At 38.4% G+C, this 18,676-nt stretch overlaps 1 protein-coding gene across 1 annotated transcript in view; it reads left to right on the top strand.

Annotated features, from left to right (window-relative positions):
* Positions 1-16,056, top strand: part of LOC105619187 (protein groucho-1-like) — a 21,741-nt gene extending 5,685 nt beyond the window's left edge. The window contains 10 exon segments of the mRNA XM_012200714.1: positions 784-813; positions 1,053-1,097; positions 2,931-3,068; positions 5,771-6,053; positions 8,422-8,447; positions 11,904-12,059; positions 12,999-13,627; positions 14,112-14,387; positions 14,495-15,098; positions 15,946-16,056. Of these exon segments, the coding sequence (XP_012056104.1) occupies positions 784-813; positions 1,053-1,097; positions 2,931-3,068; positions 5,771-6,053; positions 8,422-8,447; positions 11,904-12,059; positions 12,999-13,627; positions 14,112-14,387; positions 14,495-15,098; positions 15,946-16,056 (2,298 nt within the window).
* Positions 16,057-18,676: the final 2,620 nt, after the last annotated feature.

Raw genomic sequence — 18,676 nt, 5'->3', positions numbered from 1 at the left:
CCTCTTCGTCTCGTATTCTCACGCGCGCGCATTCTCTCCCCCCCCTCCCCTCCTCTCTCTCTCTCTCTCTCGCGCGCGCGCGCACGCTCTTTACAACTGCAACTACGGCCCACCTCTCAAATACACTCGACCGGCGAACTCGAGTACGTTATCACGATTAGCGATAATTAATAACACGTTAGTGTAGTTGAAACAGCTCTGTTCGAATCGGCCGCTGCTGGACAATTTAAAGGAAATCTCTCTGGTTTACGATACAATCGCTTTGAAAAACATTTCCTATTTCTGAAAAATGTTGATTATGTTGATTATGTATAATCTCTTAGGTAATTATTTAGATAAATAGTGGAAAATTTGTTACTTGATTTCTCAATTCGTTAATTATTTATTCTATCTATCGATCTGTTCAGATCTATTTAATCTTAAAAGTGTAATTAATTTTTTACTAATAATATTTTTTATTTAAAAACTTCTTCCAGTTTTTATTTTATGAGTACGTCTGTTAATGTAAAATTTTTTTCTGTGAAAATTTTTTATTTTTTGGATTGTGTAAGAAAATATTTTAAATAATGAATTATTCGAGATTTTTTTATGCAACAATTATTTTATATCATTTTACATGTTCGCTATATTTGTTAATTGTTTAATTTTTATCAGATTATTTTATTATTAGATGCATTTGTTTGGACATGCTCTTGTGATTATTCTTTGTCTTTCACCTTTTTCATTTAATTTTTATTCATTTTTTACTATATTTTATATATCGTTAATTTATTTATTTTAAAGAAGATTCAGCGAGTTGAAATGTTCCATTATGTTTTAAAATAAAATTTACATTTATTGTTATTTAACATCCTTTGATCGCTCTCTTGGCCCTCTTTCTTTCCTGTTTTATTTTTTTAGAATTTTAATTATATTGATTCAAACGATATGATCATACAATACATTTGAACAGACCAATAGGATTAAAAATATATCACTGGATATTGTGCAATCGTATATCGATTCCATAGTTAATCATTAGAAGTATATCACGGAATATTTATCTGTTGCAGTACTATGAGATGTCATATGGCCTAAATGTGGAAATGCACAAACAGGTGAGTTTGAAACTTTATTTAATTCCAATTTCGAACTTCCGCTATCCAGAAAAACTTATCTTCTTTGTATGTATGCGATTTTATTTTTAATCTCTTGTTGTTTGCACTCTTTTTATACGTTAGAGCAATTTTGTTTTCCAAGTGTGCTATCTTTACACAATTTTGCATTTTCTGTTTTTATATATTTTTATTACATTTTATTCTAATGTACCATAACCTTTTCAATTTTACTCTCTACTTTATCTTCTTCTTTAAACAAAAAGAATCTTATATTTTAAACCGTACATGTAAAATCAATATGAACTTAAAACTAAAGAAATTAAATGCCTATAACGGTCGAAGCTGGATCTTTGTATAGTTCACATTATCTTCTTTATCTATGTTTTGATATTTAATATATGATATCAATTCAACAATTTTCTTGTAGGCGTCTAAAATAAATTTCTCTATCTATATCTATATTGATTTTTCTGTCTACATATATATCTTTTTATTTATGTCCAATGTCCGGCAAACGCTACCGATCGTTGGGCCGCAAATTCAAAGAACGGCGAGAGCAGAGATTCTCACGAGGAGAATCGTCGCGACGGTAGGAGGGCTCGGCTCCGTAAATATCGCCTCATTATTTCCTATGTCTTACGCACTTCGCGAGTGCTTTATTCTCGGAGTACGTTACGCACGTATACAGACATCGTAACTGGTGCCCCGCGTCGAGAAGACTACGCACGAACGCGACGAAAATAGAGGAACGCCCCGTTGACAGCAAATCGCCTCCCGGTCAGAAATATGTAGCCAGCCTCGCTCGTTACTCGCGTGTTTAAGACGACGAAGCGTTAGGCGGTCACCGCCTTTAACTCGCGCTTTCATTACTCACTCGACGCGTCTGTCTGCCCGTTGAGATGTGGCCGGGGGAAATAGCCGAGACCGCAGCTGGGATCTAAACTATTACTATTATCCCATGTGCACGATGCGTTCTACATTCTATCCTATTTCCGAGAATTCTTAATCCGCCTGTCGAGCTATCGGCTTAACCCTCCGCCGCGCTGGCAACTGAATTTTAACTCTTTCATCAACAAGGGCTTTTCGAGAAACAGCAAATTTTTTATTGTTCCGGATTATATATAAGTCTGAAAAAATTCTGGTATACTTTTCAAAAGCTTTAACAATGAATTTTTATTATAAAAGTCGATTGTATTTTACTTATTTTTTTTATAGATAAATTTATCCATTAAAATGCTGACGGAGGATTAAAACATTTTACAGCATTGAAAATATTTGAAAAGTCTTAACCCCTTTTAACCCTAGATACGTTATTTTTAATTACTCCGTAAAACATTCTGAGTCTTTTATTATCCAGCTCAAATTTTTTTACTATTCTTGACTTTCAAAAAAAGAGAGAGAAAAATTCAGAATTATTTTCCAACATTTTTGCTATAGCTTCAGTTATTTAATTATATATTAATTATTAAATTTATTTAATAAAAATTATTTGTGTTAAAAAATTTGGAAGTAAAATTTCGCTCGGATAAAAAAAGATTCAGTGTGCCTACGAAGGATTAAATATCTAGGATTAAATATTCGAAGTTTTCCTTGCAACTCTATTCTTTGCAATATAATCTTATGACAAGAGTTAAATTTTTAAGTGACGGAAAAATTAACAAACCCGACTGAAATTCGGAATCTCTAACGGTTCTCTTTACTTTCTTAAATTGTCTTATCTACTATACTAACATATCAATCGTATCAAGTTACATTTTTTTGGATTTATAATAGATTTCTTCGATTTATCGTAATTATTTTCCGTTTTATCGTATGTTTGTATTATTATTACAGACGGAGATATCTAAGAGATTGAGCAACATCATCACACAAATCATGCCATTTCTTTCTCAAGAACACCAACAGCAAGTCGCTGGTGCTTTAGATAGAGCAAAGCAAATTACGATGACCGAATTAAATACCATAATGGGAGTAAGTATATAAATATAATAATACAATGAGAAATGCTACACATACGCGCGAACAGATATTTTCATAACCTGATATTTTCCAAACTTTCCGGAGAAAATATGACAGAGGCGAATAATTCTTTTATTTTAATTATCATTTTGTTATCATTACATTTTTCACGGTGCGACGTGCCGGATTTTCTTTACTTCCATTATCGCAATTGCATGCGCGATCAAAATACGAGATTGACATTCGGCCGACGCGTCGCGTATAATTAAGTTTGGAGTTGATTCTCGCACGCATGATGCGAATAATTTCTCAATCCCAAGGACGCTATTGTCGAGACAAGCACATTCCAAAAGAAGCTGATGCTTAAAGTCGAATCATCGCGCAAATCAATGTATGATCTTCTTTAAGCCACAAACAATTATTGAATTATTGATACAAATATTAGTTTGACGAGTGAAATAATTTTTACTACATGTTTATATATCTTTTCACTCCATGAGAAATATATTTCCATAAATAAATTAACCTTCTAAGTCTTTTTTGGCATATAAACGAAATTTCACTGTTAAATTTCTCCGAAATAAAGGAGAATCCTGGTTTTCCTTCCTAAAATATCTTGTTAAAAAACTTGTTAAAAATCTATTTGGTAATATAATAGAGATAGAGATGTTGATCGAAAAGTAACTGAATTTTTCCACATTTTTTGAAAGTCTAGTAAAAAAAATTTGACTGAACAGAGAGAATAAAAATATGATTGCAGATGGAGGATTAATATCAAATCATGCAATGGATGCCCGTTTCTATATCAATATATACAGAGATTAACTTCAATTTCGATTGAACCGATTCTTCATCTTTTTCTAGCTCTAAGAATTAGAAAAAGATGAAGAGAGATTTATTTGATAAAAACGGACGCGAGTGATTTAACGCGCCAATCGAGGGACTTTTACCGCGACGAGAACGGGAAAAAAATGATCTCTCGAACAAGGCCGTTGCGGCACAAACCGCAATCTCGCCAATCTGTCATTACGCGACGCGCGTCGCTGTATATACGCGAAATATAATTAGCGTGCTAGTATGTTACGGGCTGTCGAGTGGGATTCGTGGCGAAGGGATTCGCACGATGGGGAAAGTACGGGATGATGGGTGGTGGCATACAAAACGCCGCGCCGCGCCGCGCGCGAAGGGAAAGGGTGCGCGGTGCAGACCGAAGGGACGATGAAGGCAAATAGACAGAAGCGCTAACCCTCATGAATATGTATTATTCGGTAAACAGAGGTTGAATCAATATTTCGTTTAATAACACTGCTCGAGGAACGTATAGTCCTCCATTTCCCGTTTTCCCTTCATCCTCTCTCTTCATCTTCCTCTTGCTCATCTCGGGAACGCGATGACGCGGTCGCGGGATTCTCTCTCTCTCTCTCTCTCTCGCTTTCACACACACACACACACACACACACAAAATCTCTCCCGGCTTCTCTCCGTTCCCGCGCTACACGCATTGCACGTATTATTCACGGCATGTTAAACCTCGTTTGGGACTATTACGTTTCGTTTCACGCGCCGGAAACGAACGCTGCGATTTTCGACGTGTATACCGCATCCGCCGCGAGGGTTGCGCGATTTTTCAATCTCACGATCGGAGATAACGCGCGAGTTTTATTCTACACGCGCGCGCGCGCGCGCGCGCGAGAGAGAGAGAGAGAGAGAGAGAGAGAGAGAGAGAGTCGTTTCACGGGGCAATATATATTTTTTAACATCATCCGTATTCCTGATATTAGCCAGAAATTTTTTTAAACAATCATGTTGAATTATCGTTCTACTCTCTTGTCTACCTCGCGTTCACTTGTTATTTTATCATATTTCACGTAATAGAGTAAACTCGAATAAGATGGCCATAGTTTTTTTTAATGCAAAAAATATACTTTTATTTTTGTTATTCTTTAATAGTGTTTGATATCATTTCGCTGAGCTTAAAAATGATAAATACTATCAAAATTAAAGAGAAATATAATATTATTAAAATATTATAACGTGTATAATATATATAATTAAAATTTAATGGGTTATAATTACAAATATATAATGATATTACAATAGTAACATAAAAATTATTATTAATTTTTAAACTAAGGAAACAAACATGATTTCTATAATTAAAGAAAATAATGTGTGTGTTTGTTTTACTTGATTAATGACTATCTTTCCTGAACTGTGGTAAAAAGATGGCCATAGTATTTAATAAATAGTGAAAATACAAATTATAGGTCACGTATTTATTTATGTATGAAACATTGATTATGACAGCTTAATTGTAATTTATTCAACATTATAAGCAGCTTTTAGAATATATATACAAAACTTTGCAGGCAGGCGAGAATAAAAATGTTAAATAACATTTTTATAACATTGTTATTTCAAATAATACGCACATAAACTACAATAAATATTAATTATCTTTGAGAATGACTACAAAAGTGCACTATTTAGTAGTTATTAAAGAAATTATAGCCTATAGCCACCTTTTCTGTATGATCATAATATTCATAATGCCCGAGTTTACCCTTGGCTACGCAAATCTTCTACTTCTCTCAATTTCATAACCCACTATTCTCTAATAATCGCGTTTCTTGGGAATCTTCACACGTGTAATAAATCCACAAGCATACACAAAATCGATTTATACGAACGACATTTTGCATGCGCGGTTTCAGCAGCAGAGGCCAGACATACCGCGGTTCCTTCAGCAAATGCACGCTCAGCAAATACCGCCAGGGGCGGCGATGGCTCATCCGGGTCTACCTGGACTTCCCGGATTGGGGCCAGCTGCCGGTCTTCCGGTACCAACTTCCGCGTCCGCGGCTTTGCTGACTGGTCTCGGACTGACTACTGGACCCCCCACAGCTCCTGGTACGCCTGCCACCGCGCATTCTCTGTCGATGCTCGTCAAGCCCGAAATCCACCGTGGTCAACCGGATGATCTGAAGAGCAATGGTGGTAAGTCGACTGTACTCCCGATATCTTTGATATGCAGTCGTACATTTGTATCGCTACCGATTGCCGAATGACCCGGAAATCGCCTCTTTTATCTTTGATCCACAGATACGTAGATAAATTCAGAATTTTTATCTCTTATATTTTTTTTTGTAAAATTCAGTTGTAGAATTTTCTTTCTGTCTTTCGCGATTGACATGATTATTATCCAATGTGATGAACGGAAAAAAGGAAAAACTCTCGAGTAAAATTCCGACCTCTAGTCACGTTCGATTTAACGATTGAAACCAGTATAAAAAATACTGTTTGCATAGTGATATTTTCCATTTTTCTACAGTAACTGAAATAGTAAAACCGATTGATATAAACATAGATATGACATCGATATACGTAACTTTTCGATGTTCTATCAGTATTATAGAGATATTGTAATGATATTTTTACTTTATATTTTATATTATATGATTGAAAACATAAATATATGAAATTGTAGTTTCTTTTCCTTTTCGCAATGCAAGTTTAAGGAGACTTTTTGAAGGAAGTTTCGCTTAAAATTTAAAAATACAAATGTGATCGTAATTGTAAAGTCCCAAATTCAAGTGCCTTATTTCGTGTGTTAATCTCCTCTGCGCGCGCGCGTGTGTGTGTGTGTGTGTGAGTACGCTACAAATCTAATTAATGAGATAACATTAACATTCAATAATATTCAATCATATATAATCCCTTATAATACCAGGAAGTTATGTATACACCAATATGAAAATTTCGGTTATATATTATTGATATTTGGGCCTTTAGTATCGATACAAATATATAACAGTTTTTAACAACGCGGTTTTATGAAATAGAAAATGCTAAAGCGAAATTTATTATTTCGATATTCAGTCCCGACTTATCGTATAACTACGCAAAAAAGTAAAATATATCTACTAATCGTCACAAAGTTAACGCGGGAAGATTAGCGAGGGAAGAAGTGTAGACATATACAATATATATTTATTTTGTGTGTGTGTGTGTGTGCGCGCGCGCGCGCGTATATATTTTTCCTGTATGTATATATGCATGTATATAGGCGAGACTTTTGACGACCTCTCTTTTTCTCTCACCGGGAAATGTTCAAAGCGCTTTATTACGGGTATCCGCTTTCGGTGGAGCGAGCGTGTTTGCGTCACCCTGTTAGCGGACGCGCTAGCGGCGGTTTTCAGCGAAAAGCGCACATAAATATGCATGAAGATCATTTATATGGATGCCATCCGAGTCCCCTCTGCCCTTCTACCCCACTTCTATAGCTACTGACCGTCGTTTTACGACGCAGCACGTTATTAACATTTTATCGATACTCGACATTCGATCGTTCTCAATATACTCGCGAGATTCCTTCGTATCATATCGCACAGACATACGCGTTTACATAATATACTGAATTGTTTAATTTTTAAATTGAAATATTTACGTTTATGATTGTTCTAAATTTACAGATTATATAACTTACAAACCTCCCCCCCCCCCCCTCCCCGGACATTTTGATCGCGCTTGTGATGCATGCATATAAAAATGCGTGTAGATTAGTAAAACTGGTGAGGAATAACTGTGAATATTATTTCACATCTGATTGTTCATTAGTGATACTAATTTAATGTAATATTCTAAATTTCTTGCAGTGGGATCTCACTCCAAAGAGAGTGAAAATACAATCATCTTTGAAAACAATTGAAAATATTTCACTTCTTGAAAAAGAGTGACAATTTTTACTTTTTTTAGAGTGAATTTTCACTTCAAAAGAGTAAAATCTTTTTTTAAAATGAGATTTCATTCTTGAAGTGAAAATTCATTCTAAAAAGTGTGAAAATTGTCACTCTTTTTCAAGAAGTGAAAGATAGTTGTATTTTGACTTTCTTGGAATGAGATTCTCTGCAAAAAAATGTAGAGTGAAGAAATTGATCAGTCGATTATTTTCACATTCTATGATTGATTAATTTCTTATAGCTTAAATATTATTACATTGCAAATCAGGACTAATACAAAATAATGCGAAAAGGATCAAAGTAAAATATTGAGAAAATTCCCTGGAAATCCTGGACACTTATAATTATCCCGTCTTTAGAAAATTTCCCGGACGTTCTTTCTTCGGACATTCTAAAAAAGATAGATAAAAAAGGCGAACCTATTCATATGGAAATCTATATTTAAGATGCATTCGAAGAGAATGCTATTAGTGCTATTTACGTCATTCTATCCTTGTTTTATGTCTAATAAATGGTGAAGACAGAATGACACAAAGAACGTTAATAGCGTTCCCCGAACGCACCCTTAGACGTACTTCTTAATTATATAGCGTGCAGTCCCTTAACTCGCATCTGTTTATTTTCAGGTCTGAGTTCGACGGAAGATAGGCACGTAAGTAACCTTCCTCTATTTTTTATCACGATTAATTATTTAACTTGAAACTAAAAATCATCGTCGTGAATCTAAAAAGACTGCGAATACGATCGCTTCTAATTTTGTTAATGAACAAACGACAGTCACATAGTATTGCTACTATAATTGCTTGCATTGATATGTCGATATTTCAATGGTTAGTGAAAATAGAAAATTGTTGAATAGATGTACACGAGATACTGTGAGGGTTCCACAAAGTTAATTAAAGTTACCTGTTTGTTACAAATTTACCATATATTGAATCGTTGCGGAAAAACAGTTTTATTTCGAACAACGAGATGAAGAAGACTTCTGTTGAATTTTCTGAAAGTTAACGAAACGTTTACGGTAATTATTTGTCGCGCTTTGCAAAAACGATGTGTATTTTGTTATACGGTATATATATGTGAAAACGCGTATGGGCTTGTACAATGTACACTCGACCGAGTGGCACTTATCGTGGCCTCGTGTATTACACGCACATTACGCGCGTGTAACTTGACTCGCGCGCGCGTCAAGAGTGCAACGAGCGCCGCTTCAGCATACTTCGCGTACGAGTGCGTGCTGCATATTGCAATTTATACTTTCGACCGGCTCGCGAGTATGAGCGCGAGGAGGGGCGTAAAAGTGACGAGAATGGGAGACAAAGAGGATGGTAGCGACACTTGAGCACTATTTGCATAATTTCAAAAGTAACCCCAGTTTCTCTTCCCTCGATCGCGAGACTTCTGGAGAAGTAGGCTCCACGTACTCGTTACTTTTTTTTCTCGTGAATTACGTACGACACAAACTTGCTCGAGCGGGTTAGACGGAGTGATACGACGAAGTTTCTTATGTGTAATCGATTACGAAGATAAACCGTCGTTTAATTTAAGGATTAGATTCCAAAAACGGATACGCATCCTTTATCTGGAGGAGAAGTCACGCGTCCTCGGGAACCGGCGGGCCCCGGTGGGCCCCGGCGGGCCTCCGGCGCGCCGAAGTAAAAAGAATGACGAGAAAGAATAACGTCTGGCAGAAGGAAGGGGTGTATCTTGTATTACGGGTTTGCCGAGCCTGTAATCTTCGCGGGACCGCGAAACGCCCATCGACGCCCTCTCATTCCGCCTCTCGCTATTCTATTTTCTTCTCTCCAGCTCGCTCGCTTCGTTCATCCTCCCTAGTGCCGGGGTACCACCTTTCTCGGGGCCCGATTCTCATACCTCTTTTTCTCCTCTCCACCCTCTCGCCGGCGCTTCATCGCATCGATGCGCCCATTCTATAATCATTATCAGCTTTCGCAGCTGGTCCGTGGATGCGTCGCATCTCTTCCTTTCCGCTTTTCATTCATATAAACGATTTTGCTGAAGTATTTAAAAATTTAGCCAGATATACAGATCTGTGAACAATTTTGTTGGACCTTCAGAATAATTACGTAGAATCTCAAGCGTAATGAGCAAGCTGCAAAAAGTTTTTGAGAGTTTAACAATCAGTTTGAACACTCTACATAATTCCAGGAACCACAAAATTGGAAATCAGAGAAATTAGGGAAAAGTTAAGGAATTTTGTAAAATGTGCTGAAAAATTAAATTCTTGACTTTATAGAAGTTTAATTTAATATATGTACATCGCATCTACATAGTTTTGGAGTACTACGAACTTAATAATTATAAATTGCAAACAGTGCCAGTAACATTAACAGTCATTTGCTATGTTAAATTGCTCCCTCGATAAAATATTTGATAGTTTTTAAATCCGGACGAAAATAGGTATAAAAAATAGGTATAAAATTCGAAATATTACTAAAAGCATCAGGAAATGTTGTGGAATTGTAGGATGAGGAATTTGTGACAACCGATTATTTTGATGGTTCAATAAAATTATTTTTAGATCTGTATCTAAATTTTTACATTCAACAAAATCGCTCTTTCCGTGGGCGCGACGATACATGAGTCAATTTTTCCGCCTCTGTCCTCCCCTCCGCGTGAAAAATCTCACGCGGTTTATTACCGAGGTGTACGTTAATATTAGATCCTGCGCGAATTCTCCGGCACGTTTGTATTTACATTGGATTTTCGATGAGCACTATACGTCCGCGCTCGCCTCCGCAATTTATGCTAATTCGTAAATTAGCACAGACGTTGTCGCGTACGATTATCGAGCAGGCTCGTTCTGAGTACTTTTTTTGCATTCGTTTTGCGAGTGCTATTTACAACGTGTAATTTATCCACTCCACCTATATTTATCTTCGAATGTATGTATATCGCTGCGTTTGAAAGGTTTTTTTTCCGGAGCGCATGATAAATAATGCTTAATAGATAGAAAATAAATAAACAAATAAATTTTACAAAATACCATCAGGACCAGGACGCGATTTTATCGTATGTGTGTGCAACGCTTCGCGTCGCTCGTTAAATTGATATTTCATTGAAAAGCGTCACAGATGAAAAATCGGCAACGCAACGCACCGATGGAAGTTACCGTTTTAATACGTTCGCAACGAGTCGGATATCGAGGTGGGCGATAGTAGGGTAAAGTCGAAATCGATTATCGCGGACGCTCGCGTGACGATTGATAATAACCCGCGTCGACGCCGGTAATTACGGTTTTGTCACGTTCGTCGGCGCCGCAGGGAATATGTGGCTAATCCGTTGTTCCAGCCTGTACTTGCCGCGCGGTGTCTGTTGTTAAACGAGATTAACGATATCCGCGGGAGATTAACGGCGGGAAAAGAGAGGAGTGCGGGGAGACCCACATATACCCGTTCGAACGACGCGTATCTTCATCCCATATCGCGTGTTCGGTTTACGCTGGTATATACCGCGTATCGCGAACGGGAATGTCTATCTTTGAGGAGAGGTTTCCCTATCGAGCGTCATAGTTGGTATAATGTAAAAAGAAGGACATAAAAAATTGAATGTGATCAACACAACCGAATGTGAGAAGAATAATCGACTCGGTCAATTTTTCGCTGACTTAAAACTAGTAACTTAAGACTTACCATAAAGCTAGTAATAGCTTATTGTAGAAAACCTCGAAAGGTATAAAGTAAGTAAAGCCCGAAGTACAGACCTTCTCATAAGAAAATCAAGCAATCGGAGCCTTTTATTTCATGGAAAGAAAAGAAATGAAGGACTTTGGTTAATTCATTTTACATTATGCATTATATGTTATGCAAAATTCTATGTTCTCGCCTTAACATCGTACATTAGCAATGACTGAAAACAGTCAATCATATTTGGTCCCTTGATCTCAAATTCACTCTCCTGCTGAACATCCACGGGAATATTACACCTATCTTTTTACATCATGGCAGTTAGAAAATATCGACAATCCCGCCGTGTGATTATGATCTGCTTGATGTTCCTCGCAGTCGATCGAATACACGTAAATGTACTCGGGCAATTATTTATGATCGCCCTAATAAAGTGGCGCTACACCGCGTGTGTTTTACAGCGGGGCTCGATATCGCCGGCTGATAAATACAACCGAGCGCGTACGCCGCAAGAGCCGACTCACCATTCTCATCACTCGCAGAACCATCACGATCATCCGTTGCATCCAATGAAGAAGATGAAGAAGGAACTCGAGACGTGTAAGGACACGGTACATGTAAGTGCTTAATAACAAAAAGATTATATCATTCGCGTTAGTTTCTACCGGTCCGTGCAATAAACTGTATATGTGATCATTAATCGCGAAGAGCACTTCTTTTTTAATCCTCAATATAAAACGATAATAGCTACAGCATAATTATTTATATCCGTTTCTTAATATAGATTAACTTTAATCTTGATTTAATGTACTTTTTTTTTGATTCTAAGAATTAAAAAAAGAATGTAAAGAGTAAATAAAATTGAATCGAGTTACAAGTTAATTTACATTGTAAAGTGGACATTAGTGATTAATCTTTAATCCAGAAATAATCACCTGATTTTTTAATATAAATAATTATCTGAAATGTTTTTACATCCTAATTAAAACCATTTTTAACAACATTGCATATTATTAATTGTTTCCTGAATTATTAGTATTTGAGAATATTATATGGATGCGAATTCAATTACAGTTTTCTAAACAAAAATCAGAACGAAACAAAAGAAACAAAACAAAAATTAATCACATAATAAGCACGTTAAGTAGCTTTATTATTGTAAAAAAATGATATTGTTAAAAAATGATTGTACTTATGATTGTATTTAAAAAAAATATATTATGACGCTTTTTTATTTTCGAATAATGTCTATACAAAATGATAGTTTACAATTTACAAAAATACCTCAAAATAATTATATTCTCAAGAGTTAAGAGATAATATCAAGCAGTCGCTTTAACGTTCGAATAACGTTCTCGACTTCTCTTACTTAACAATTTTCTTGTGCAAAAAGTTTTGCCTTTCCAATTTATTCCATTTTCACTAATGTTCTTCTGGAGAGTTAAAGATTAAAATCAACGTTTTTTTGATCGTATTTTCGCGAGCACCCTATAGCGGATGAAAAAAATCATTACTTGAGAGATGACAAGCTTAATCGCATCCAATTATCGGTACAGAGTTCTGTGAGATGTTCCTCGGTACAAAGTGACGGTGAGAAGAGCGATCAGGATTTAGTTGTGGATGATGCGAGCGATGGACCGCCTAGTCCAGTGATGAATGGTGTGACGTCGCCACGCGAAAACGGTCTCGACAAGGCTGTTTCTTCAGTGGTGCCGTCAATGGGTGCGGCCGGCGTGCAAACCATAGGAAAGAAGGACATGGCACCGCATTCACCTAGAAGCGGCACCAGCAGTAACGCGAGTACACCATCGACCAAAAAGATGGAGGACCGCGAAAAACCAACGACGCCGATTTCAAAGTCGTTCACACCGACGTCGGGATCAACGGTGGCGGCAATCGGCAGTAGTATAAAACCGAACTCGGGTAAGCTATCGCAAGGCCCGCCGATGCCATCCGGCTCGGTAGCACCATCTGCGGTACCTTATCCTAGTTCATTGCATTATCCACCGTCCGGTCTGCCTCCGCCGCATAATCTCGCGCCGGTAGCGCACGGCCAACATTCACATGTTGATGTGATAGCTGCGTATAACGGTTATCCACCACCGCGACCGCCCGCCGTTTTGCAACAACTGTACGATCCACATACGGCTCTCAGGAATCCCGTCGGGACCCAAGGGGGAAAACCGTGAGTACCCAAATTTCAAAACCTCATACTCGATCAAATTTTCTGATACTAGAGATCCTCAAGTAAGAGATCTGGCATCATATTTGATATCCATTTTACTAAATTGGGATATTCACGCATTTTATGCTATCTTATGCATCTATCTCATTCTTAAACAATCTAAATCCTGAAAAAAAAGTGAATCAATCATCTCTTACTTGAAGATCTCTATTTGAATTCAAAAGTTCAGCGACATTCGTATCGCTCAGCGAGAATTTCGATTATTTATTATAATCTTATATCTCTTCATTAAGTCACTGATGATAGTGATCGAACGGTGTAAAAAAATAAGATAAAATTAATTGAGAGTCAGATATTAGATAGTTGCCTTTAAAATTGAATCACGAATAAAATTAATCAATTAAACTTGTTTGAAATAAAATTTGGACTATACAAATTGATCTGAAGAAACTTATCGTGATCGTTACCGGACGGGATTTCACAGTGCGTACAGCTACCAAGTGTTGAGCGATGGGCAGATTCAGCCAGTACCGTTCCCGCAGGACGCTCTTATGGGTCCAGGAATACCACGCGTTGCGCGTCAAATTAGTACCCTCGATCACGGCGAAGTAGTCTGCGCAGTGACCATTTCAAACCCAACCAAGTTTGTTTATACCGGTGGTAAAGGCTGTGTCAAAGTTTGGGATATCGGCCAAGCAGGAATGAACGAGGTGAAACCTGTTTCGCAACTAGACTGCTTACAACGCGACAATTACATCAGGTCAGTAAGAGCGATCGAAACGAATGTTGAAAGGCGCGAGAAGCGTTGGGAATAAACACAAACAGCATGCTAAAAGCGGTCTCGTTCCGCGCTTCTCTCTGACGCAGGTCGGTAAAGTTACTTCCGGACGGTAGAACATTAATAGTCGGCGGTGAAGCCAGTCAACTTAGCATCTGGGATTTGGCTAGTCCAACACCGAGAATCAAAGCGGAATTGACGTCCTCAGCGCCGGCGTGTTACGCCCTAGCTATCTCGCCGGACTCGAAAGTTTGCTTCAGCTGTTGCAGCGATGGCAATATCGCAGTATGGGATTTGCAGAATCAGACTTTAGTCAGACAATTCCAAGGTCATACGGATGGAGCGTCGTGCATCGACATTTCTGCCGATGGCTCGAAGCTCTGGACAGGAGGTCTCGACAATACCGTCCGTTCCTGGGATCTACGAGAAGGCAGACAACTGCAGCAACATGATTTTAATTCGCAAATATTTTCCCTTGGTTTTTGTCCCACTGGTGAATGGTTGGCAGTTGGAATGGAGAATTCAAACGTCGAAGTGTTACATGCCACGAAAGCAGACAAATATCAGCTACACCTACACGACTCTTGCGTATTGTCGCTAAGGTTTGCCTCATGCGGCAAATGGTTCGTCTCTACAGGGAAAGATAATCTGCTAAATGCTTGGCGGACACCTTATGGAGCTTCGATATTCCAGGTTGGTGTACTAATTAGTTGTATAATCTCTCTCTTCATTGTTTCATTCTATCGTCGATAAACGCGAAAGGAGCTCTCGAATATATTATAATATAATTGACGTAGAACCGTTTAAATATTAATATTAATATTATAACCATTTTTATTAGAATAAAAAACCGCAAGAAGAGAATCGAGCACTTAATTTATCGGACCGATTTAATTATTATCGCACAAGTCAGATCGAAAGTATGTTGAAAATATTAAAAAGATACGAACGAAAGAATGCATCTTTTGACATTTAAATTCCGAAGCCATCTACGTTTTATTACAAGCTCGGCGTGCAAATTACACAAATTACGTTCGCACCTTTCACGTGGAGAATAAGTATGGTGTTACGCGCGTGAGACAAGACGGCGAGATGAGGCGTCGAAGACGATCGCGAAACAGCTCATTAAGGAACACTCTATAATTACGCGATATAAACGAGCCATCGAGTCGTGACTCGATAAACAAAAAAAATGTTGATTTATAATGCTTATGAATAATCGTTCGGATACGCGCTGAACGCGCGATTTCGTTATCGAGCGGAATTCGAAGTGGCACACACAACACCACAACAACAACAATAATAATAATAGATACCTATGAAGCGGCTCGTAAATATGTTTATGCTTTTTCCGTTTAATGACGTTTCATAAAACAACACTCCCAACACCCGAATTTTTACAATATTTCGTGTCTTTCTTCTTTCATCTTTTTTCTCGTTTTCTCTTTTTCTCCCTTTTTCTCTTGCTTCACAAGCAGCGTGTAGTTATAACTGTTATCGTATGCTCACTCGGCGATATGTTTGTCGATTATATTTACAGGCGAAGGAATCCTCGTCCGTGCTTAGTTGCGATATATCGACGGATGACAAATATATCGTTACTGGTTCCGGTGACAAGAAAGCCACCGTTTACGAAATCGTATACGTATGAGACGTACGAAGTCGAGAGGCTATCTATTGGCCATTCCATGGAAACGGAGCGTTCGCCGACAATTCTTTCGGCACTCGATGGATGACGTTACGACGGATGATGTGATACCGTTGTTGGTTCTCTTTGTTATCACTGTTGTTATTCGCTCGTTGACAAAAAAAGTGAGATCGTCGCAATAGCTGAGCCAAACGGATAAAAGATTCGGTATTTTCCAGATTTTAATAATTATCAAAATTTGTATCAAAATTTGGAAAGTACATTGAAGATTGCATTATAATGTAAATAAACATGAAAATTTAAAGAATATGACAACATTACATACACAACGAGATCATTTTAAATCTAGAAAATTTGACAGAGAAGTATTTTCTTCTTAATATAACATTTTTATAGCTTTTTTTTTTTTTTTTTATTTAGATAATTTACTGTGAAACACAGTGCTATGAAATAATATTGAATATATAAAGATATTCAGTGGCTCAAAAGATATAAATCATAAAAATAGATTGGAGTTACAAACCGTACACAAATAATATTGACTTGAATTCATTAAATTTCGCAAGTTAACGTTTGGAACGAAAAAGTTGTGTTTACACCTTTATTGCCGATTGTTTCGCATTTTTTTTTACATATCGTCAGATTGTGATCCGTTTCGCTTGGCGTGCACGATCGCTCTTTGATTGTGATTATTCATGTCTCTTATCTGTACATTTTGTAAATAACAAGTCTTAAGTATACCGTGATATTTTTCTACTACTCCGTAAGAGCAAAATGGCAGATGTGAAACGATTGTAAATATCTCAAGATTAAGCAATTTATAAGGGGCATCAAATGAGAAAATTGAACAAATAAATATATAAATACGATAATAAAGATTAGTTTATTTTATCCTATTTGATACGTCCTTTCTAAATCCTATGATCCGTATATTTCTCGGAAAAGTGTAAGTTTACTATTTTTGTCAACAAAAGTTTTGTTTACTATTCCCTTAACGCACTGACGTAATTCGGCATTCAGGAAAATGCGAAAAGTTAGTAATGGGGAAAGAGGATGGGCGAAACGGCGAGATGACCTGTCGCTCTGTTAAAAACAAAATGATTAGTGGCCGGCACGCCGATAAAAATCGGAGCTGCGCACACAGCGGGCAGGTGTCGGTGGAAATAAAAAACAAGGACCACTCGTTACTCCATCCACGCGAACGTTGTTAGCGCAAAAAAGAGACATCAACAATATTTAGTTGTATGTGCTGGGGCACAACGCGGGCAGTGGCGGATCGTCATGAAAATTACGACACTATTTCGCCGATAAAAAACAAAAAAAAGAGAGCAGTCACCGCCGCTTGCGTGGGCAGCGTGCTGACGGTTTCGTGATTGTCATGAAAACAAATCGGAACGAGCTCGACCTCCCACTCGCGCGCATTCGGGAGCATATATGGATATAGAAAAATAAAAGCCCTCCTCCCAGCTCAAAAAAAAGGGTGCAGAAAAATACACGCGTTGAGCATAGTCGGAGTCAAAAACGATTATATTTAAGCCTTCGTATCGCGTCGTGAATCCGCGCGAATCGCGCCACCCGGTGTATAATTAGTGAGGCGATGCATGCATGCGTTCAATGGAAGGTTCATCGGCGTAATGTTATTATAATAGTGGCACGTTTTGCATATGTGACCGGATGGCGGTCGCTTTGGGAGGAGAAGGGGGTTGACCGGATCGCACGAACGAGGGAGGAATAAAGTCGGGAAGGGTGAGGTTGCGATGACGGAGGGGGTGAGAGAGAGAGAGAGAGAGAGAAAGTGGTTTTACGCGGGTTTTGTCGGCCGTATTTGCATGGTAATCATATGCAGCGCGCGCGAGCAAGTGCGGTACAGGAATGACGTGGAATAGGGTGGGTAAGGGGCGAGTGGGGGTGACGATGAGGGAAGAGATGGCGGCGGCGGCGGCGGCGGCGGCGGCGGCGGTGGTGGTGATGGTGGTGGTGGTGGCGACTATTGAAGCCGCGAGATTTGTATATCGCGGCTAAATGCGTCGGTTATTACGATTAATTCGACGACGAGCAACGGCAGGTTACGCGCGAAGCGTATTACCGCAGTTTATTCGCGTCGGATTATTCGCGTGCGTAAACTTATCGCGTTGCGTTGCGCGCGACAGCCTATAAAATAATGCCTGTGACAATACGTGCGACAACAATCAACTATGTAATCCTTCCGTTTCGATTGTATCTTTTTTTTTCAATATTTTCTCTGTTTACTCTTCGCACTTCGGGAACGAAATTTTTTTGTTGAGTTGACTCGAGCGATTCGAAGATTATTAGAGATAATTATCCGCATGACGCGTTGTCATCATCATCGTCGTCGTCGTCATCGTCGGCATCCTCCTGGCAGTACGCGCGATCCAACAGTTGGTGGCACTCATACACAAAGAGCTAATTTTCCTCTCTGTCCGTCACGTCGTGTCGACGGCAACTCTCCGTGCGGCACGGCGCGCACACAACGCGACAAATTAACACGCAAATGAGCGAGTTCACGCGCTCGCTTTCGCGCTGCCCCCACGCAACTCTCCTCGTTACAATTGGACACTAATAAACGCCAACGCGTGCCCTCTCTCTCTCTCTCCTCCTCTTC

Source organism: Atta cephalotes, assembly GCF_000143395.1.
Source record: "Atta cephalotes unplaced genomic scaffold scaffold00019, whole genome shotgun sequence".
Classification (NCBI taxonomy): domain Eukaryota; kingdom Metazoa; phylum Arthropoda; class Insecta; order Hymenoptera; family Formicidae; genus Atta; species Atta cephalotes.
This window is presented reverse-complemented; position numbering and strand designations above follow the sequence as displayed.